The following is a 16,812-nucleotide window of genomic DNA, read 5'->3' on the forward strand; positions in this document are numbered from 1 at the left end:
AGAAGTATACTTGAAGGGCCATGGGGAACAGCAATAACCCCTAGATCCATCAATCGTTCCATCTCTGCTCTCCGAAAATGAAAAATCATCCCTGTTTTGGACACGGGACAATCTCGATCGTCCCTATTAAAAACCTTTCCATACTGTGAGACTAAGGTCGTCGATTCCAAAACCGGACAGGATAATCGACAGTCTTCAGCTAACATGACGCTACTTAAGACATTTGACGAGTTTTAATTTCAAAAATTCAATATTAACACCTTTTGGGCATTACGTCACGAGTGATTATAGAAAAGGTAAATGTATCATCATCACCACCATCAGAAGATTAATTTCTTGTGCAAAATATAATTTGCTTTTGGTGAAAGAAAGAAAAAGAACACAGCCTTTTCACAACAGGGAGTAGAATCTATCCATCCTGTTCAAAGATTCAAGCCTTTTAAAACTCTCTTCAAAACAATTCAAATAATTTCCTGGGATTTTGAGACATTATTACAAACAGACCAACATATATTGAGACCTTCGAATTGGCACTACTCATTGAGCAACAAAACACCCTATCAACTCGCAAATAAGCAAAAAATATTTCTCAATTGTGTAGAAAAAAATGACACTCGAATTATAAAATAAAAAGGTCAAAACTTTAAAATTACTGAATGTCATCACAGACAGGAGGTTGCATTATTAAGAGTTCTATAAATTAAAAAAATAAAATAAAAGAAAATTCCAAAAAAAATAAATCAAAACTGTTCTCTCACCTCCTAACCACAAAACATTTTTTCTTTTTGCTTCTAGGGCCGAGTTACAAGTTTATGACAAACACGACGCCTATATGCTCTATCAGCAAATTATGATGCCTGTAAATTCAAAATAAAATTCTGGCAGGTAGAATTGGTTCTGATATTGATACAGGCAAGAAAAGCTTGTTTTCAACGCTTTCCAGCAGCTTTCCTCAGAGGTGGTGCCGAGTCCTCATCATCCGACTCAATATCACCATATTCCCACATTCTGAGTCTCTTGTCTCGTGCTTCTGTCTGAAATTTTTCAAGTTCATCCATAGCCAGCTGCCTATCCTTGGACTCCCATTTCCTCCTTTTCTCCAACCTCGCGAGTCCATCCTGAAAATTTTACATATTTGATTACATTTTAACAGTTAGCTGAAACAGAAGCAATATAATCTCGACAAACCATTGATTCTGTTATGGACTAAACCCTGATGTCCTATATGGTTCACCATGACCACTCCATTTCAGACGTGGAAGAAGATTTGGTGGGGATTAAAATTAGCTTTTTTTAGTAGATTGTGATAGAAGTTTTTGAAATGTGTAGTTGAAAAGTTGTGAGACCTATAAAAGATGTGGTTAATATTGATTGTTTAACTTTGACTTAAATTAAAATCAGATTTTAATCCGTAGCAAATGGACTCAGGTCAGGCACCTCTCATACATGCAAAAAAAAATCCTTTATATAGTAGGAATACTAGGAAACCTTGTAACTGGTCTACCCACAACCATTATACAGACCTATAATCAATTTCCAAGGTAATCTATTAAACAGGTAATAACGAGCTATATCTGTTGACCATCTATTTGGATACACCATATACTGAAAGGATGTTGGGATGCTGATATAATTATTCACAGTACAGGACACAAGCTTAAAGAGCAAGGTTGACAAAAAAAATTCCACAGGAGAAAATATATGTTCGAACCTGTAGCATGGTAGCATTTATGCTGACATCAGCTTCTGGATCGACCAAAGTCACCATGAATATGGTGCCAGTTCCTTGTCCTTTCACTTTGCCACCTGAAGTGTCCCTTTCTTCAATTATGGCCTTGAATTCTTTTGGACTACTTAGCAAGTGTTCACTAAGACGAAATGCTGCTTCTTGACCATAATCATCCTCCAAGTTTGGAACCTTGAGATATGCAAGACTGCAAAGCTGAGCCAGGCCTGGGGCAGAGGATACTGAAGGATCAATAGGACGCAGCTGACTGAAAGTAACTGCTTCTTGGTTTCCATAATCGATGTAAAACACCTCAAACTTGTCATTTGAAGACTCAACAACACCCCGGGGAGCATTTACAATCTTCATATTCCAATTAAGAGTGCATCAGAAAGATTAACAATGTAATGATGTAATTAGAATGATAAAAATAATATGGACAGAACAACAAATTGATAAGATACATAAAAGATGGACTAAAAATATTAACAATAAGGATTAGTTACTAACACAACTTACAGAGAATTCATCTTCATGGCTCAACAGATATTGAATGAGAAAACAGAAATGAATTACAGCATAAAGAAAATGACTAGAAATAAGCATAAAACTACAGAAATTTTTTAACAGTTCTGGTGATGAATTGTGCCATTTGCAGGGGAAAGAAAACTCACAAGATCTAGAATAACAAGTGACCACAAAATGGCAATGGGACAAGTTCGGGCAACAAATTACAAGACACATAAATTTCCAAGGATTATAAAAATATATTTGAAAAATACCCATCAATGTTTTAATATGTGCTACCATTATTTCAGAATGTTAACATTTTGTGGTATTTAAGTTTGATCACTTCCACTAAACATCCACAAGTGTTTAGAGTAAAAATATAGTGAGACTTTCTGAGGGTAGTTTCTCAATCCCAGCAGACGAACTTCCCAGTACATAACAAACTTGAATTAAAAACAAGCAAAGGATTTCAAGTTGCATACCATTGCACGGTTCCAAGAATTATCGGCACTAAATTGAGCAAGAACTATGTCACCCTTTTTGGGATTGAAGGCACCAAGTACAGGAGCTTCTTGAAGGTTTAAGGAAGCAAGCTGCTTCTGAATGGAGGCCACTTTCTGATCAGCAACTGATTGGACATAAAATTGACCACCTCCCATGACTTCAGTAACCACCACCTGAAGATAAATATATAGTAAGATATAACATGCGTCAACTTCAATACTGGAAGTGCCATAGCAAAATACATTCTATGCAGCACCTTAAGCTCTTCTTTCTGACGCCTTTCAATGGATGTACCATTAGAAACTTCTTCTCCTTCAACGTGATTCTCCCAGATCTACAGTAAAATACAAATTAGCAGCCAGTAGATCAATAACAATCATTTTTTATAAGAAAAAAGTCGCGTTACTCACCTTCAACTTCTTCATTTTTGCTGACTGCTCAGCCTGTACCAAAAGGTGAGCGTCAGGGATCCTGTCAGTGCCAAAGTTAGTTTGAAGCTTTGCTAATCCCGCTTCCAAAAGTGTGACTGCCACGTTGGTTCTGGCCTCCCACAATGTCCCCAAGAAAGTTCCAGTTCTGTCAACAGTTTCTACTTCAATCTGAGTGCAAGAAGAACATATTAATCTGGAAGCCATGCAAAAATATAAAGTAAAGAGTACGATATGAGGACTGCAATACCTCAACATCCCTCTGCATTATCTTCCGCCTCATAAGTGCAATGGCCTCATCAGAATACTGTTCATCACGACCTGGACATCTAACACCAGAGAACGAGAAAGCAATACTGCATGTTTCCTTTGGGATATACAGTTTAAACCGATGACCACTAAGAACATATTCAACAACTGCAGTCATCCTCCTAATGCGTTGTAAAAATGGCAAGAAGTCTCTCGCTTTCTTTGCAGAAGCCTAATGAGCCATTACAATAAAGAACCAGTAAGTTACACGAAAAAGAAAATAGCCAAAAGCTAAGACGAAGGGCAGACTACTAACAGTTAGCAGGTCCGTTATGTGCACCACGGGAGGGTCTTTGGCCGAATGCATACCCTTCTTGCCAGCAATAGCACGAGATTCAGCAGCAAGAAGGGCATCATAGTAGTTTGATCTCTCCTCAAAATCTCGGTGCCTGATTACATTCGCAAAACCACGGGCAACCAAAAGCTCAGCAATATTTGCACCCGTCTGCTGACTTCCAGCAGCAGGTGCAGTACCATCTCCATCCTTAGGTGGATTAACAAGGAAGATAGATCCAAAATCCATCACTCTTGAATCAGTTGCCCCAGCTGCAGCAGTAGGTCCATCTGCCATGGCGACCTTCCTCGAATATTCCATAGAAACTTGCACCTGAAAAGATGTACATTACAATAAAAATTGTGATGAAAATCCAAAAGAGTAAATCACACCATAAATTTCAGACCACATACTTGACGGCCAATTAGACGATTTCTCAGAAATTCCTTTGCTTCGCGAGCATAAGGAGCAGGTTTTTCATCTCTACGAGGGTTACCCATTTTAGGACACCTAATACTTGAGAGATTGACGCGCCGCTCTGCAGATGGATCTCCGAATGGCAAAGAGTCGTCAGCAACAATTATGCAATCCCCACTAACAACTTCAATTACCTGCAGAAACCCAAATTATAGAAGAGTGCAAAATGAAAGAAACCAGAAGATGAAACAAGGCAGGCAACACCAGGAACCGAAACTTACTTTTCCTGTAAAGTTCTGGTCATGAATGGCCTTTGAGTTTGTGGCTGGGGGCACATAGTTTGTCCACATCCTCAATCGATTCTTCTTGGCTAGAAGTTCAGCATTCTTCAACCTCCGCTTGGCATCATCTTCCAGCAAACATGCACTCCACTCCACATATTTAGCTAAACCCTGCATAAACATGATAGGGAAGAAAAGCTGACAGTAAATCCCACAAGCGGAAAATTAAGGGCATATGCAGTAAAGTAGACATCAAGTAGCTTTATAGAAACTTCTTGCATTATTAAAATTACAAATAAATTATTAAGCACCGATGAAAATCGACATTCAAATTAGCTTGTTTGGCCTATGAAATAGAAACAAGGTATAGTCCTGTAAATCATTTCGGGAGACATATAATGAATGGAAAAGGCACTCATTTCAACATGAATAGAAAAAGAAAAGAGTTGATTTCTTTAAAAAGTTAAATGTTGGGCCTGTTCCATCACATCTTCATTTGGAGAAACTTGCATCTTCTGTATCAAGCTCATCCCAGACAAGCAATCAAAAGGATAATTATAAGCATTTGGTAAGAAAATTTTATTTCAAAAGGATATTTTTATTCTGCACTCCCACTTACAATTAGCACTGAACATTGCAATTATTATAACATGATTTTTTTTTTCTTTTCCCTCTACTACAAGCAATTCAGGAAGGGGACAATGACAATGGTTTAGAAAACAAAATTATTTATGATGCAGATTCAACATATGATTGTAAAATGACTTACAGTTTCAACAAGTTCCAATGCCAGGTCCTTGGCTGATTCACCGTCTGAATAATATACTGAACCAATTAGATTGCTAAATTTGTCAATGCCCTCCAAAACAATCCTGACCTGGGAGCCACCCAATAAGAATTGTAAGCCTATCCATGAAAATCAAGTACCAATGCAACAGCCATCAGAAAATCACTCACTTCTCTATTCAAAACACGAATCTCTGTGAAATGTTTGGCTTCCCTCCCAAATGGATCAGGAGCAACTTCAGTAGCAGACGTGGAAGAAGCAGCAAGTCTTTGTGCCGATGTCAGCGGGGCACGAGGTTCAATTGAAACATCATTTGGCTCATCAGAGGATAATTCAGTTTCAATTACAACCTCAGATGCAGCCCTTCTGCCCATAGAAGGAGACTGATAAAACAGACAAAAATTCAATTCAGAAACCAGTTGGAAAAGAGAATACCCAAATTGCATTAAGCTACGAGTACATACCTGAATTCCCGCAACAAATACTTGGACAAACTGAAAACTTGGAAGCAAATAAACACGAAGTGTGCTCCCGTCTCGGACCTGCTCTACAATAACTTCCATAGGACTACCTTTGTTCGAGGCCAAGAGGCCCATAGCATCAAAATTGCCAGAATCTCCTATGGCTGACGGAGGGAGGCTCCTAATAGATGCCTCAGAAGCACCTGGATTCTGGATCCAACGAGAAAGAGGCCATGATTAGAGAACATGACATCCTTTGTATAATGATTAACGATAGAACATCAAAGTATGAAACCCACATGACTGGAAAATTAAAACGATGATATATTGGGATACGGGGAATAAGTTATGCTGAAAACATATTAAGACATACTCTGTTCCAACGACCTAGACCTTGTTGCTTGGCTTGCTCTTCGAGACGTAGTAACTCGGCTAAAAAAGGACTGACTTCTCCTTTTTGTTGACCTTGATCTCTAACCTACAGCCAAAGAATTCAAGTGATGCCAAAATTTTAAATACAAGTGTTGGCAACATAAATTTTCGGGGGGATTAAAGAACTAATGAATATCGTTCTTTATAAAAGAATAGAACATAAAACCTATTAATGAAACTAATTAGAACTAAGAACCTTCCCAATACAAAGCTTCCTTAAAAACTCTCTGCTCTCCCATGCAAATGGCTCATCAATACTGCCTCTTCGGGCCTAAAACCAAAAGGAAAATTCAAATGATATGAGAAAGAAAATGAAAAGTGCATGAAACATAGTACACAACATACATCAAATGAATGACTCTTTATTAATTAGTCCAGCCAAATTAAAGAAACTCACTGACTTCAAATCAATAAGCAGTGAACCATAGGATAAGAATGTAAGCTATAAGGTGAATATGAGACAATTCATCCACAAAACTGGGCATAGCTCTGCAATTACAATATATATTTTCTTATTGAAATTCCAGCACAACAGTAAGAACAATGCCACCATTCATTAAAATGATGTAAGCCATAACAAAATCTCAAGGAATAGACAGGTCAAGATTATCCAAACCTATATATTAACTACAGCTCTTGCATGAGACCACATTATTAGAAAATAAAAAGATTAATCTATTTCTCTCCCAAAAAGATACCACAAAGAAATTAAATTCATGAGAACTTCAGAACAGAGTAAATATATCCAGTAAACGTTTTGTTCAGTTCACAATTGAATGATCAGTTGGAAAACAAACATCAAGCTTAAACTAACCGAAGATATAGAGTGAACATACCAATTTAGGTGCTATCAGAGATGACAAAGTGATTGTTTTCTCTGGGGGAATCTCTGCCTCGCTACCTCCCACTATGACCAAGCTATCACCGGATGGAACAGCTTTCACAATCCCCCTAAACCATCCAGAGTTTCCAGCTGTCGATGCCATTTCAACAGCTCGAGGTCTGCAGAAAGGTAAAAATTAAATCAACATTGGATGAGGAACTGAAACTGTTTCAATCCATTATTTGATACCCATGTGCATACAAACTAGCTTCTACAATCAGAAATACCACTTTTGAGTCCCAATAACAATTACAGTTAAAGCAGTCGATACTTTCATTTGCAATCATAAATTCTTTAACCACATTAATTAATAGCCCAACAAAATTAATCAAAGAATCTAACTTCCAAGGCCACACTTAATGCTATCATCGAGAAAGTCGCAGTAATATACGCAAAACAAGAACCCAAATAAAAGCTTAAACTGTCAATTAGAAGGAACAAACTTTTAACTAATGAGCCATGTCAAAAACAAAAACTTGATAAAAATCTGAATCTAAACTATTTAATGTCTTAATGGCCAATAAATGATAAAACCTTAACCACCCACATCAAGTATAGTGCTATCACTGAAAAATTGCTTTACCTAAAAACCCCAAAAGAAAAGAACAAAGTTCCAATTAAAAAGATCAGACCTTTAATAATGGAACCTATTATATAAAAAAAACTTTGGTAAAAACGCATCTAAATTATTTAAGTGTCTTAATTAATAGGCCAAAAAAAAAGAAACTCGTACACTGCTACCATTGAGAAACTCAATTTAAGAAATAAGAAACAAATAAAAGACACAGTTCCAACTTCAAAGATGAAACCTTTAGCTGATGAACTTGGTTAGATACAAAAATTTGGTAAAAACAAAATCTTTGACAGACAACCCATCTCTACAAACGAATACAAATGTATCATTTTTAAAGATCTACCAGACAAAGAAAATTCATAATACACAGTAAATTACAGATAATATAATAATCTAAAGATCCCAGTCAGAAAAAAATTCCAAATCTTCAAAATTCAATCTTCTAATTTCACAGCCAGTTCAAGAATTATTATTAGCATGCAAATCAACGAATCTCGCAATCCCACAAATAGTAATATGTGAATGACGGTACAGATCTATGATTTATATAAATTTGCAAGCAAATCGTGGAATATGATTTAGCCTAATGCAGCACAATAAAGATTGTACACAAACGAGACAGAAACCAGAGCAAAATTCAGAATATACATAAACCCAAGCAAGCAAACAAGACTCCAAATTTCACAGAGCGACACCAAGATCTGAGATACATAAATCAAAAGATCAGAACAGATACGAACTTACCAATAAAAACAAATTCACAACAGCTAATAAATAGCTCCAAAAACAGAGATCTGAGATATGTACCTTAATTATAAACGAAATTCAATTAATCCGAGATCGAGAGAATTAAAGATAAAACCAATCGATCTGGTTGAACCAATTACGACTTCATGCAAATCGATTCACTTCAAAAATCAACTTGGAAAATTTCCAAAGAGCGAAATTGAAGAGATCTGTAGGCGTCGGACGGCTGATTAAACGAAACCGCAGCGTAAAATGTCAATATATAACTGAGGACAAGTAGGGATAGTTATTGGAATTATCTCCTTTTTAAAAAATTACTCAAAATGCCATGCTCTTTGTGTATAAATATTTTTACTCATTTAGGTCAAAATTCTTATTGGACATTTTCATTTTTACTGTTGGATTTGGTAATAGGCGTTGCAACTTTTTATTGTACTTGATGGATAAGGACTGACCGATTACGACAATGGACTGCCACGTGGATTCAACAGCCAATCATAATTATACACGTCGAATTAGCATGTCACCAATTTCTTTCCTAGTGCGCTGTAATTAATATGAAAATTCAATTTGTGTGATTTTATGTAAAAGGATAAATAATTTGAAAATTATTTTTGTAGATTTGTGAAATAATGTTTTTATAAGATCGTACAATTAGTTCAATAGATCTTTTTAAGGTAATGGCAAATTCGTTGACGCTCGATACCTTTGTAATTATAAATGTTAGATTTATTTCAATTCAATAATGTGAAATCTCGAATTGAACACGTAAACATTTGTTTATTAAAAAACCTTTACGTTGACTTGATCGGAATCTAAGATTACTTAATCATTATTCAAAATTTTGACTGAAAAGGTAATAATAAGCATAATAACCATGTCGACGAGTTTTTTCCCGCAAATTTTCAAAAAAAATTTATTTATTGATAGTAAAAGAAAACATTTTTTTTTTCAATGAATAAAATATCTACTATAAATGTAACAATATATTTGCATTTCTAAAAAATAACAATTTTATTAACTCTATTGTAGTAAAGCAAAATGAATATAAGTTATTATTATAAATATTAAATGTAATATATTTATATTAATTATGTAACTTGTGTCGTGTGGTTCGTGTGGATATTAGTTATAATTTTTTGGAGTAATGTCCATTAGCCATAAGGTTCTATATATTTGTATTCCTTGAGAAATTATTTAGTTAAATTTTATTTATTCATTTATGTTTGTTAATAAAATAATACCATTTATTTATTATTTTGGAACAAATATGAAAGAAAGATGCTGGCGTGACGCCTCCAACAGGGGGCGTCACATTGGCCTGTCCCTCAAAATCTGTCAAAAATATCTGTTTGAGTAGGTTATCTGATACGAAATGTCTGGAGATCCATAATCTATACATATCAATTATTTGATAATAAAATATAGAATTCACGTATATTAGTAAAGATTTTTTAGGGAGAGAAAACTAGTATCAAGGCACATTTGTCGAGAAATTGTTTTTTTGTGCATCCTTGAATAGGTTCCGACTCGATCTCGACCTATGCACCACGAATGGACTTACCTGTTTTGACACCTCAATTTGGCCACAAAATGTCTTATCGAATCCCTCAAAAACCCGGAGCTTGCACTTATCGACCGTAACAACGTCAGCTACTGGGCGTCGCGGACCATCTCTGTTTTATCAGCAATTCTATAATTCTCAAAGCAAGCTTGTAATGAAATCTGCAAAATTATGTCTTTTCTTAAGATTTGTAGGAGGCTCCAAATCTCTGGAGCACCTCCCGCGATCTTCTTCTCCCAAATTTTGAGCTCTGTAGGCAGTCAACCCCGAATTTCATCTTTTTGTCGGTCTCTTTTGCCATACAACCTCACTGAAGCATTTCGTCGAACATCTATCTCCAACTGTAAACTGTTCCGTCATTTCTCCACCCTTCAACACTCAGACAGCCAAAATATTTTCCAAACAATCGACTTCGATGAATTGGTAAATGAAATTGATGAAGATATCCCACTGGGTCTACCTGAATTCCTTGAAACTGTCCGCAAAGCCAAGAACTTTGCATGTGCAAATGAAGCAATGTCCTTTTTAGATAATTCTGGTGTGAAGCCGAGTAAAGATTTGATCTTTTCAGCTATTTGGGCTTTAAGAGAAGAGTGGAAGCTGGCATTTTTAGTGTTCAAGTGGGGTGATAACTGGAAATGTGTTGTGGAAAAGACTCGGTGTTTGATGATATGGCTGCTGGGTAACCATCAAAAGTTCAATACTGCTTGGACACTGATTCATGACCTTTATAAGGCTTCAATGGACCCTCAACAAGCAATGTTCATCATGATTGACAGGTGAAAATTAATTTACTTCTTCAAGCAATGCACTGCTTCATTTTAGATTCTTTTCCTTATTTAATTTTAATGCATTGTAAAGATTGTAGAGGTACTAACTTTATGAATCTTTCTTTAGTTCTTACTAATAGCTGTTTCTTATTTGTCTACTTGAACATTAAATTTTAATTGCTCAAAGCCAGAATCTCGTGTTAATTTTCTTTCTCTGACACTTTTGCTTCATCATATGGAGAACTGAACCTGTTCATAGCAAAGTGTAGCTCAATTATATTATTATGTGCTTGTCTCTGGTAATTGTTATATTATTTAAGAGATTTACTATGGACGCAAACATTCTGGATGTGTTTGGTTTGATTCCTTTGACAGAAACATTTTTCTAAGTATGCATTATTTAATGCGTGCTGATTCCATTTGTTCATATTTACGAACTCAAATGTAACCTGATTACTCATTGTCACATATATATGGTATTAGGTTCATCTGTGTAATCGAACACGGATGACTATCTAATAAACTGAGGTGGGATTTCTCTGTTCTCTGTTTTTTTGCTGTTTTTTCTATAAATAAGAATTGACTTCAAAAGTCGACTCTTGTTTTGCTGAACTGTCACAGATAACAAACTTTCTTCTCTAGATATTTGTTACAGTTCATCAAGCTTTAAGCTGCTTTGTCAAATTCCGTGTGAGGTCTTATTCATGAGGAGTTTAATGAGGAGTTTAAGGCATTTGTTACTGCATTCAGCAGTAGAAAGAGAATTCTGTTGGAAAAAATGGGCTAGTGAATGATTTTGGCATAAAATTTGAGTGGGACCCGTTGGTCCAATTTGGAAAATCGAAGTTGATTCTTGTTATCCTCCGTGAGAGCATCGAAACCATATATTTATTTGCCAAAATTGATGAATGGATGAATGAGAAATTGGAGCTCAAAGATGACCATTGAAAGATAGTTTATGTGGGAAATAAAACTAATCTCATATAGGAAAATGAAGAAAGTATGAATCACTTTATATAGGATTACAATTTGGAAGGGTGTAATCATGTGTAGAAAAGAGGCTCTCTTCACGTGCACACATGCGGTGGTGCAAATCACGGACTGAAATAGCTTTCGGACCTTGAACTTGTGTGCGGGCACGACCTGCGTACACGAATGTCGGATCGAATAGAGCAACAATTGGCTCGTTTGGAGTGTCTACGTTTTGCAATTTTTTGCTTTCTCCAATTGACCTTTGAGTTTCCTGAAACTACCAAAACTTCCAGAAATTGAAGCAACTCCAGTATTTATTGCTATAAAGTTAATAGGCATATTTAAACCTATATAAAATGTCATTTTTCCAGCAGTTCCAACATATACAGAAACACACACAAAAATAGGAAAAAAACATTCTGCAATTTTTTTTGTTTGCATCTCGATTTCTGTTCAGCGTCGTCATTGTGGTAATATTGTTCGGATACTAGTCAGATCGTCGGAGTAGTATCTGTGGTGCTCAGATTCTAAGGGTTTTACCATTGTATCCTAAGAAATAGACGCTGGGATTAGACCTCAAGCATTTATGGTGAGAGGGTAAACTTGTTTTAAGGAAACTGTGTTCGTACAGGCCTCAAGTTGAAAATTAATCCATTATTTATTTATTTTGTGATTATACCTTTATAATTTATTCTTGCAGATTTAATTATTTAACGTTTATCTGTGTAATTCATATAATTTGCAGTTTTATTATGTTATCGTTCTATTTATGTTTATTAAAATTAATCTGCGTTAATTTTTATTTATGTTAAAAGTAAAATCTGGAAAAAAAATATTCTGTAATTTTGGTATGTGTAAGAGCAAAATCGGTATGTCAACATACGGTATGTGGAAATACGGTATATATGAAAAGGGAAAAAAAATATGTACAAATACGGTTAAAAGCATATACGGTAAGTTGCAAATACGGTAAGTTAGCTGCAAATATTGTAAGCTATCTGCAAATACGGTAAGCTATCTGCAAATACGGTAAGCTATATATACGGTATATTGCATATACGGTATGCTCAAAATCGATATCTAAACTACATATACGGTATGTGATAATTCAATTTCATTAATACCACTATATTCCAACAAATTCATGGGTTAGGGGTGGGAGCCTAATATGTAGCGAAAAATTGAAGTTGTTCAAGACTAAATTTTAATAAAGAAATGTGCCCCCTCTCTAAGAGCTCGCTGTATCAAAGCCAACAAAGATTTGAGTTCAAGTCTCATCATTAATGAAAATTGTGCACATCAGTCATATGATAAAAAAATGAATCTGATCTTACAATTTAAGGCTTGTTAAAGACTGAATTGAAATAAATATATGTGTCCCCTTCTAACTGTATGATGCCGGTTCAACAAAAGTTAATTATGGTTTCTTGTGAAAGGTTTTTAGGACAAAAATTATCCCTTTCACTTTGCCACTGTTGGTAGTTTTCAACTGTCTCAGGGATATGGAGTTTTCACGATCAGGTTGGATGTGGGGGATTAGCGCATCAGGGATTACATAAAAACATCTGAGAAAGACGGAACTCGAGAAGACTGGTTAATTAAAGAAAAGAAGAGGAAGCTTGACAACGGTAAGCATGGGAAAAAGAAGAACTCAATTGGTTGGCCCACCTAAGAGATGATGAGATTCTTGATCACTTTGATCGAATTTTGAAAAGGCAGAGTCAATTGCCTTCTCTTTGACGATGGATTTTTGTTTATTGCATAAACTGACCTAGGGAAATCCATTAACTAAGCTATGAACCATGAATTGTCTTGAGTGCTTCACCTTTAGGCAAATTCAAATGACAAGAATATAAAAATTTCCATATTATCAACTTACCATTGAAATGAAATATGTGCTTATTTTTAGGTTAGGAGATCTCTTAGGATCCATTTGATTGCAAAGATGGAATTGAGTTGGTTGGAAAACGAATTCCAGTGAATTGAATTGCCTATAATTGTTTTTCTGGAAATTGTAAATTATTGTGTTTGATTGGTATAATTTTCCACGTGAAAAATGTTGAAATAAAAGTATTTTTTGATATTCGTTTGACTTTGTTTTACATGAAAATTGTCAATTAAAAGGATAGAATTTACTGGTATTGGGGATGACATTAGTTTCCATCGCCAAAAAGCCAAAATAAATAATTCAAGAAAATCATTTATTTTTTAGTGTTCGTTTGACTTTATTTTATATGAAAATTATCAATGAAAGAGAAATATTTTTTTACAATAATTATTAGAATTGGTTTCCATTGCCTAAAAAAAAATGGAAAAAAAAATCGTTACAGTAGCCGGGAATTCCAACAATAATTCTTAGAATTGGTTTCCATTGCATAAAAAAAAAACAGAAAAAAAAATAAATCGCTACAGTAGCCGGGAATTCCAATTCTCACTATATATGGTGAGAATTGGAATTCAACCAAATCAAGGAATAGCACAACTTCCAATAAAAGTTAGAAACCAATTCATGGAAAATCTTGTGAATCAAACACTACATTTTGGGTGGAAAATGGTTCCACCAAATCAAGGAATAGCACAACTTTCAATAAAAGTTAGAAACCAATTTCATGGAAAATCTTGTGAATCAAACACTACATTTTGGGTAGAAAATGGTTCCACCCATTTCCATGGAATTGGGATATGATGGTGCCGTTGTGCCTCTTGGGCATCGTGATCATTGGACGATGCTGAAAAATATATGGCCCGATGCGATATTCCTGCCAACTTCGAAAAGCACCGAGGGAACATAAAAGGAGAAGATAATGTTATATATTTATACCATAAATATAAAATGTGAAAGAAATAATCAAATTAGATAAATTTTGGTTGAATCAAACACTACCTTATTTCTATTCTGACACATGGTCTCAAGTTTTGGAAACTCTCTAATGAGGACTCTGCCAGACTACTTAGGATTCGTTGATGGAACTGCCTGAAGTAGACTACACAAGACCCATGAACACTAGCCCGTGGGTAGTGTCATGTTCAGACATTAACAAAGACCTAACTTCTCAGGATCTCAAAATATTAGACATCTAAAATACTATTTATTCTCCTTTTTCTTCACCGGTTACGCACCCTATTGTTTTTATTGTACAAGAACTGCCCAGTTTTGTTTAATATCTGGAACTTTTGCCATTAAGCTGATAGAACTCTGTTGATCTTTTTTGCATTTCAGTGGACTTCAAGTTAGAACATTACCTATTTGTATTAGATAAAATTCGGTGAAATGATTTATTCATTATTCATTTTGTAAGTTTAATATAAAATAACATTGATTGTATTTTTCGTTCCTTTTTATTGCTTTTTTCTTATTATTGTCTTCTAATACAAGTTTATAGATATGCAGCAGCAAATAATCCAAGCAAGGCTATTGAAACATTCAAAATATTTCAGAAGTTTAAATTTTCTCCTGATCAGAGAACATTCTTCTCATTCTTGGATATTCTTAATAAACATGGAAACATTGAAGAAGCTGAAGAATTCATGTTTCTCAATAAGAAATTCTTCCCGTTGGAAATTGATAGCTTTAACATAATTCTCAATGGGTGGTGTAATATAGCTAATGATATATATGAAGCCAAGAGGGTTTGGCGGGAAATGTCCAGATGTTGTATCTTGCCTGACGGGACTTCTTATACACACATGATTTCCTGCTTCTCAAGAGCAGGTAATCTATTTGACTCACTTAGATTGTACGATGAAATGAAGAAAAAGGGCTGGATCCCTGGCATGAAAGTGTGTAATTCTTTGATTTATGTACTGACTCATGAGAATTGCCTGAATGAAGCTCTTAGAGTTGTAGATCATATGAAAGAATCTGGTATGCAACCTGATTCTACAACATACAACTCTATGATTCTTCCTCTTTGCAAATCAGCAAAGTTTCTGGACGCAAGAACTATATTAGCTAGGATGATACAGGATGATGTCAACACAACTAGTGATACGTACCATGCATTTCTTGAGGGTGCTAATTTAGAAGGAACTTATGAAGTTTTTAATCTTATGAAAAAAGCCGGTCTTGGTCCCAGCAGGCATACATTTCTTCTTACACTCGGCAAGTTTCTTAAAATCGGGCAACCAGAAAATGCATTGAAGATATGGTCGAACATTAAACAGTACAAGATAGTGCCGGATTCTGAACATTACTGTGTGTTAGTGGAAGGGCTAGTGAAATGTAAGTTGTTTGTGGAGGCTACAGAACTGTATGCTGAGATGAGATCTAATAGACTAGCGGATGACCCAAAGTTGAAGAAGCTCTTAAGCGAACCTCTTCAAGATGGTATTCATGCACTGGAGGGACAAGGGCAGACAACAGTTGTCAGACGTATTCATAAAGGTAAAGGACTACAATATGGGAAAGGCAGTGGAAACCGAACTAGAAGACCTGGTAAGCAATCAGAAAAGGAGGGATCTAATGGGACTTAGAATTTAACGTTGCTGCAAATTCGTTTCAGTAATATCTAAAGGACATCCTGATATCAGGACCAAATTGTGCAGAGGCCAGGTGCTGCTAAATCTTATATTCACTGCTAAACCTAATTCCTTGCTTTCAGTAAACAAGTATCTCTACTTGCTATAGGAAGGGAAGTTTCCGCCAGTCCATTTCCATAGAGAATGCTTGTCGAGTTTGAAATGTAATTTTGGAAGAATATAAGTCCTCTTTTATGGCAACTTACTATAGAACTGTTCGCAATTCTTATAGTACAATCAATATAATTTGTTTGGACCATAAAGACCAACGTTAAGGAGAATTAAGCTTATATGATTGGATGGATTATGCAGTTAGTTCTAATATCAAGGAAGGCCTATCGAAGCAAGAACATTGGGTAACACCCATTTTAACACATGTTTGGTGCGCTCATTGGATTTTCATGTTCTTTCTCAGTATTATATCCAATGTCATAAAGATGAGCTTATTTTTTTAAATAAAGTTAGCCTGCAATGTTCCCAGTGAAATCATGTGGGTCTTAACTGTTTCTTCCTAAGGGAGAATGATTCCGATATGATACTTTGTATAGAATTTTTGGCGGTCTATAAATCTGAAGAAAGTAGAATTTATAAAATCAAAGAAACTGCCTCAATGTAATTACAGACATGATTAAAATGACAAAATTAGAGAGAAATC

At 35.3% G+C, this 16,812-nt stretch overlaps 3 protein-coding genes across 3 annotated transcripts; 1 reads left to right on the plus strand and 2 right to left on the minus strand.

Moving 5' to 3' along the window:
- Positions 1-619: 619 nt before the first annotated feature.
- On the minus strand, positions 620-6,211 carry LOC111391787 (ribonuclease TUDOR 1-like). The gene is made up of 13 exons (XM_023017049.1): positions 6,071-6,211; positions 5,701-5,907; positions 5,407-5,619; positions 5,219-5,326; positions 4,450-4,620; positions 4,165-4,362; positions 3,734-4,084; positions 3,419-3,649; positions 3,151-3,339; positions 2,997-3,074; positions 2,719-2,913; positions 1,712-2,089; positions 620-1,118 (listed from the first exon to the last, which is right to left on the minus strand). The coding sequence occupies exons 2-13, from the start codon at positions 5,830-5,832 to the stop codon at positions 930-932; spliced, it is 2,433 nt and encodes an 810-aa protein (XP_022872817.1). The 5' UTR covers positions 5,833-5,907; positions 6,071-6,211; the 3' UTR covers positions 620-929.
- Positions 6,212-6,251: 40 nt separating this feature from the next.
- LOC111391788 (ribonuclease TUDOR 2-like) lies at positions 6,252-8,615 on the minus strand. Its single transcript, XM_023017050.1, has 3 exons — positions 8,394-8,615; positions 6,966-7,131; positions 6,252-6,400 (listed from the first exon to the last, which is right to left on the minus strand). The coding sequence occupies exons 2-3, from the start codon at positions 7,113-7,115 to the stop codon at positions 6,308-6,310; spliced, it is 243 nt and encodes an 80-aa protein (XP_022872818.1). The 5' UTR covers positions 7,116-7,131; positions 8,394-8,615; the 3' UTR covers positions 6,252-6,307.
- A 1,190-nt stretch (positions 8,616-9,805) lies between these two features.
- LOC111391786 (pentatricopeptide repeat-containing protein At1g80880, mitochondrial) lies at positions 9,806-16,533 on the plus strand. Its single transcript, XM_023017048.1, has 2 exons — positions 9,806-10,676; positions 15,023-16,533. The coding sequence occupies exons 1-2, from the start codon at positions 10,069-10,071 to the stop codon at positions 16,110-16,112; spliced, it is 1,698 nt and encodes a 565-aa protein (XP_022872816.1). The 5' UTR covers positions 9,806-10,068; the 3' UTR covers positions 16,113-16,533.
- The last annotated feature ends 279 nt before the right edge of the window (positions 16,534-16,812 follow it).

The sequence above is a fragment of the Olea europaea genome, unplaced genomic scaffold, assembly GCF_002742605.1.
Source record: "Olea europaea var. sylvestris unplaced genomic scaffold, O_europaea_v1 scaffold830, whole genome shotgun sequence".
Taxonomy (NCBI): Eukaryota; Viridiplantae; Streptophyta; class Magnoliopsida; order Lamiales; family Oleaceae; genus Olea; species Olea europaea.

What these genes read in the sequence shown, in the direction of transcription:
- LOC111391787 (XM_023017049.1), bottom strand. Translation starts at nt 5,832, where the DNA reads ATGGGCCTCTTGGCCTCGAACAAAGGTAGTCCTATGGAAGTTATTGTA. An exon ending in CATTGGAACTTGTTGAAACT is followed by an intron (nt 4,621 to 5,218) that starts GTAAGTCATTTT and finishes ATGTTTATGCAG; the next exon opens with GGTTTAGCTAAATATGTGGA. An exon ending in GTCAGAAAGAAGAGCTTAAG is followed by an intron (nt 2,914 to 2,996) that starts GTGCTGCATAGA and finishes ATTTATCTTCAG; the next exon opens with GTGGTGGTTACTGAAGTCAT.
- LOC111391786 (XM_023017048.1), top strand. Translation starts at nt 10,069, where the DNA reads ATGTCTTTTCTTAAGATTTGTAGGAGGCTCCAAATCTCTGGAGCACCT. An exon ending in ATGTTCATCATGATTGACAG is followed by an intron (nt 10,677 to 15,022) that starts GTGAAAATTAAT and finishes ACAAGTTTATAG; the next exon opens with ATATGCAGCAGCAAATAATC.
- LOC111391788 (XM_023017050.1), bottom strand. Translation starts at nt 7,115, where the DNA reads ATGGCATCGACAGCTGGAAACTCTGGATGGTTTAGGGGGATTGTGAAA. An exon ending in CTCTGATAGCACCTAAATTG is followed by an intron (nt 6,401 to 6,965) that starts GTATGTTCACTC and finishes TTTTGGTTTTAG; the next exon opens with GCCCGAAGAGGCAGTATTGA.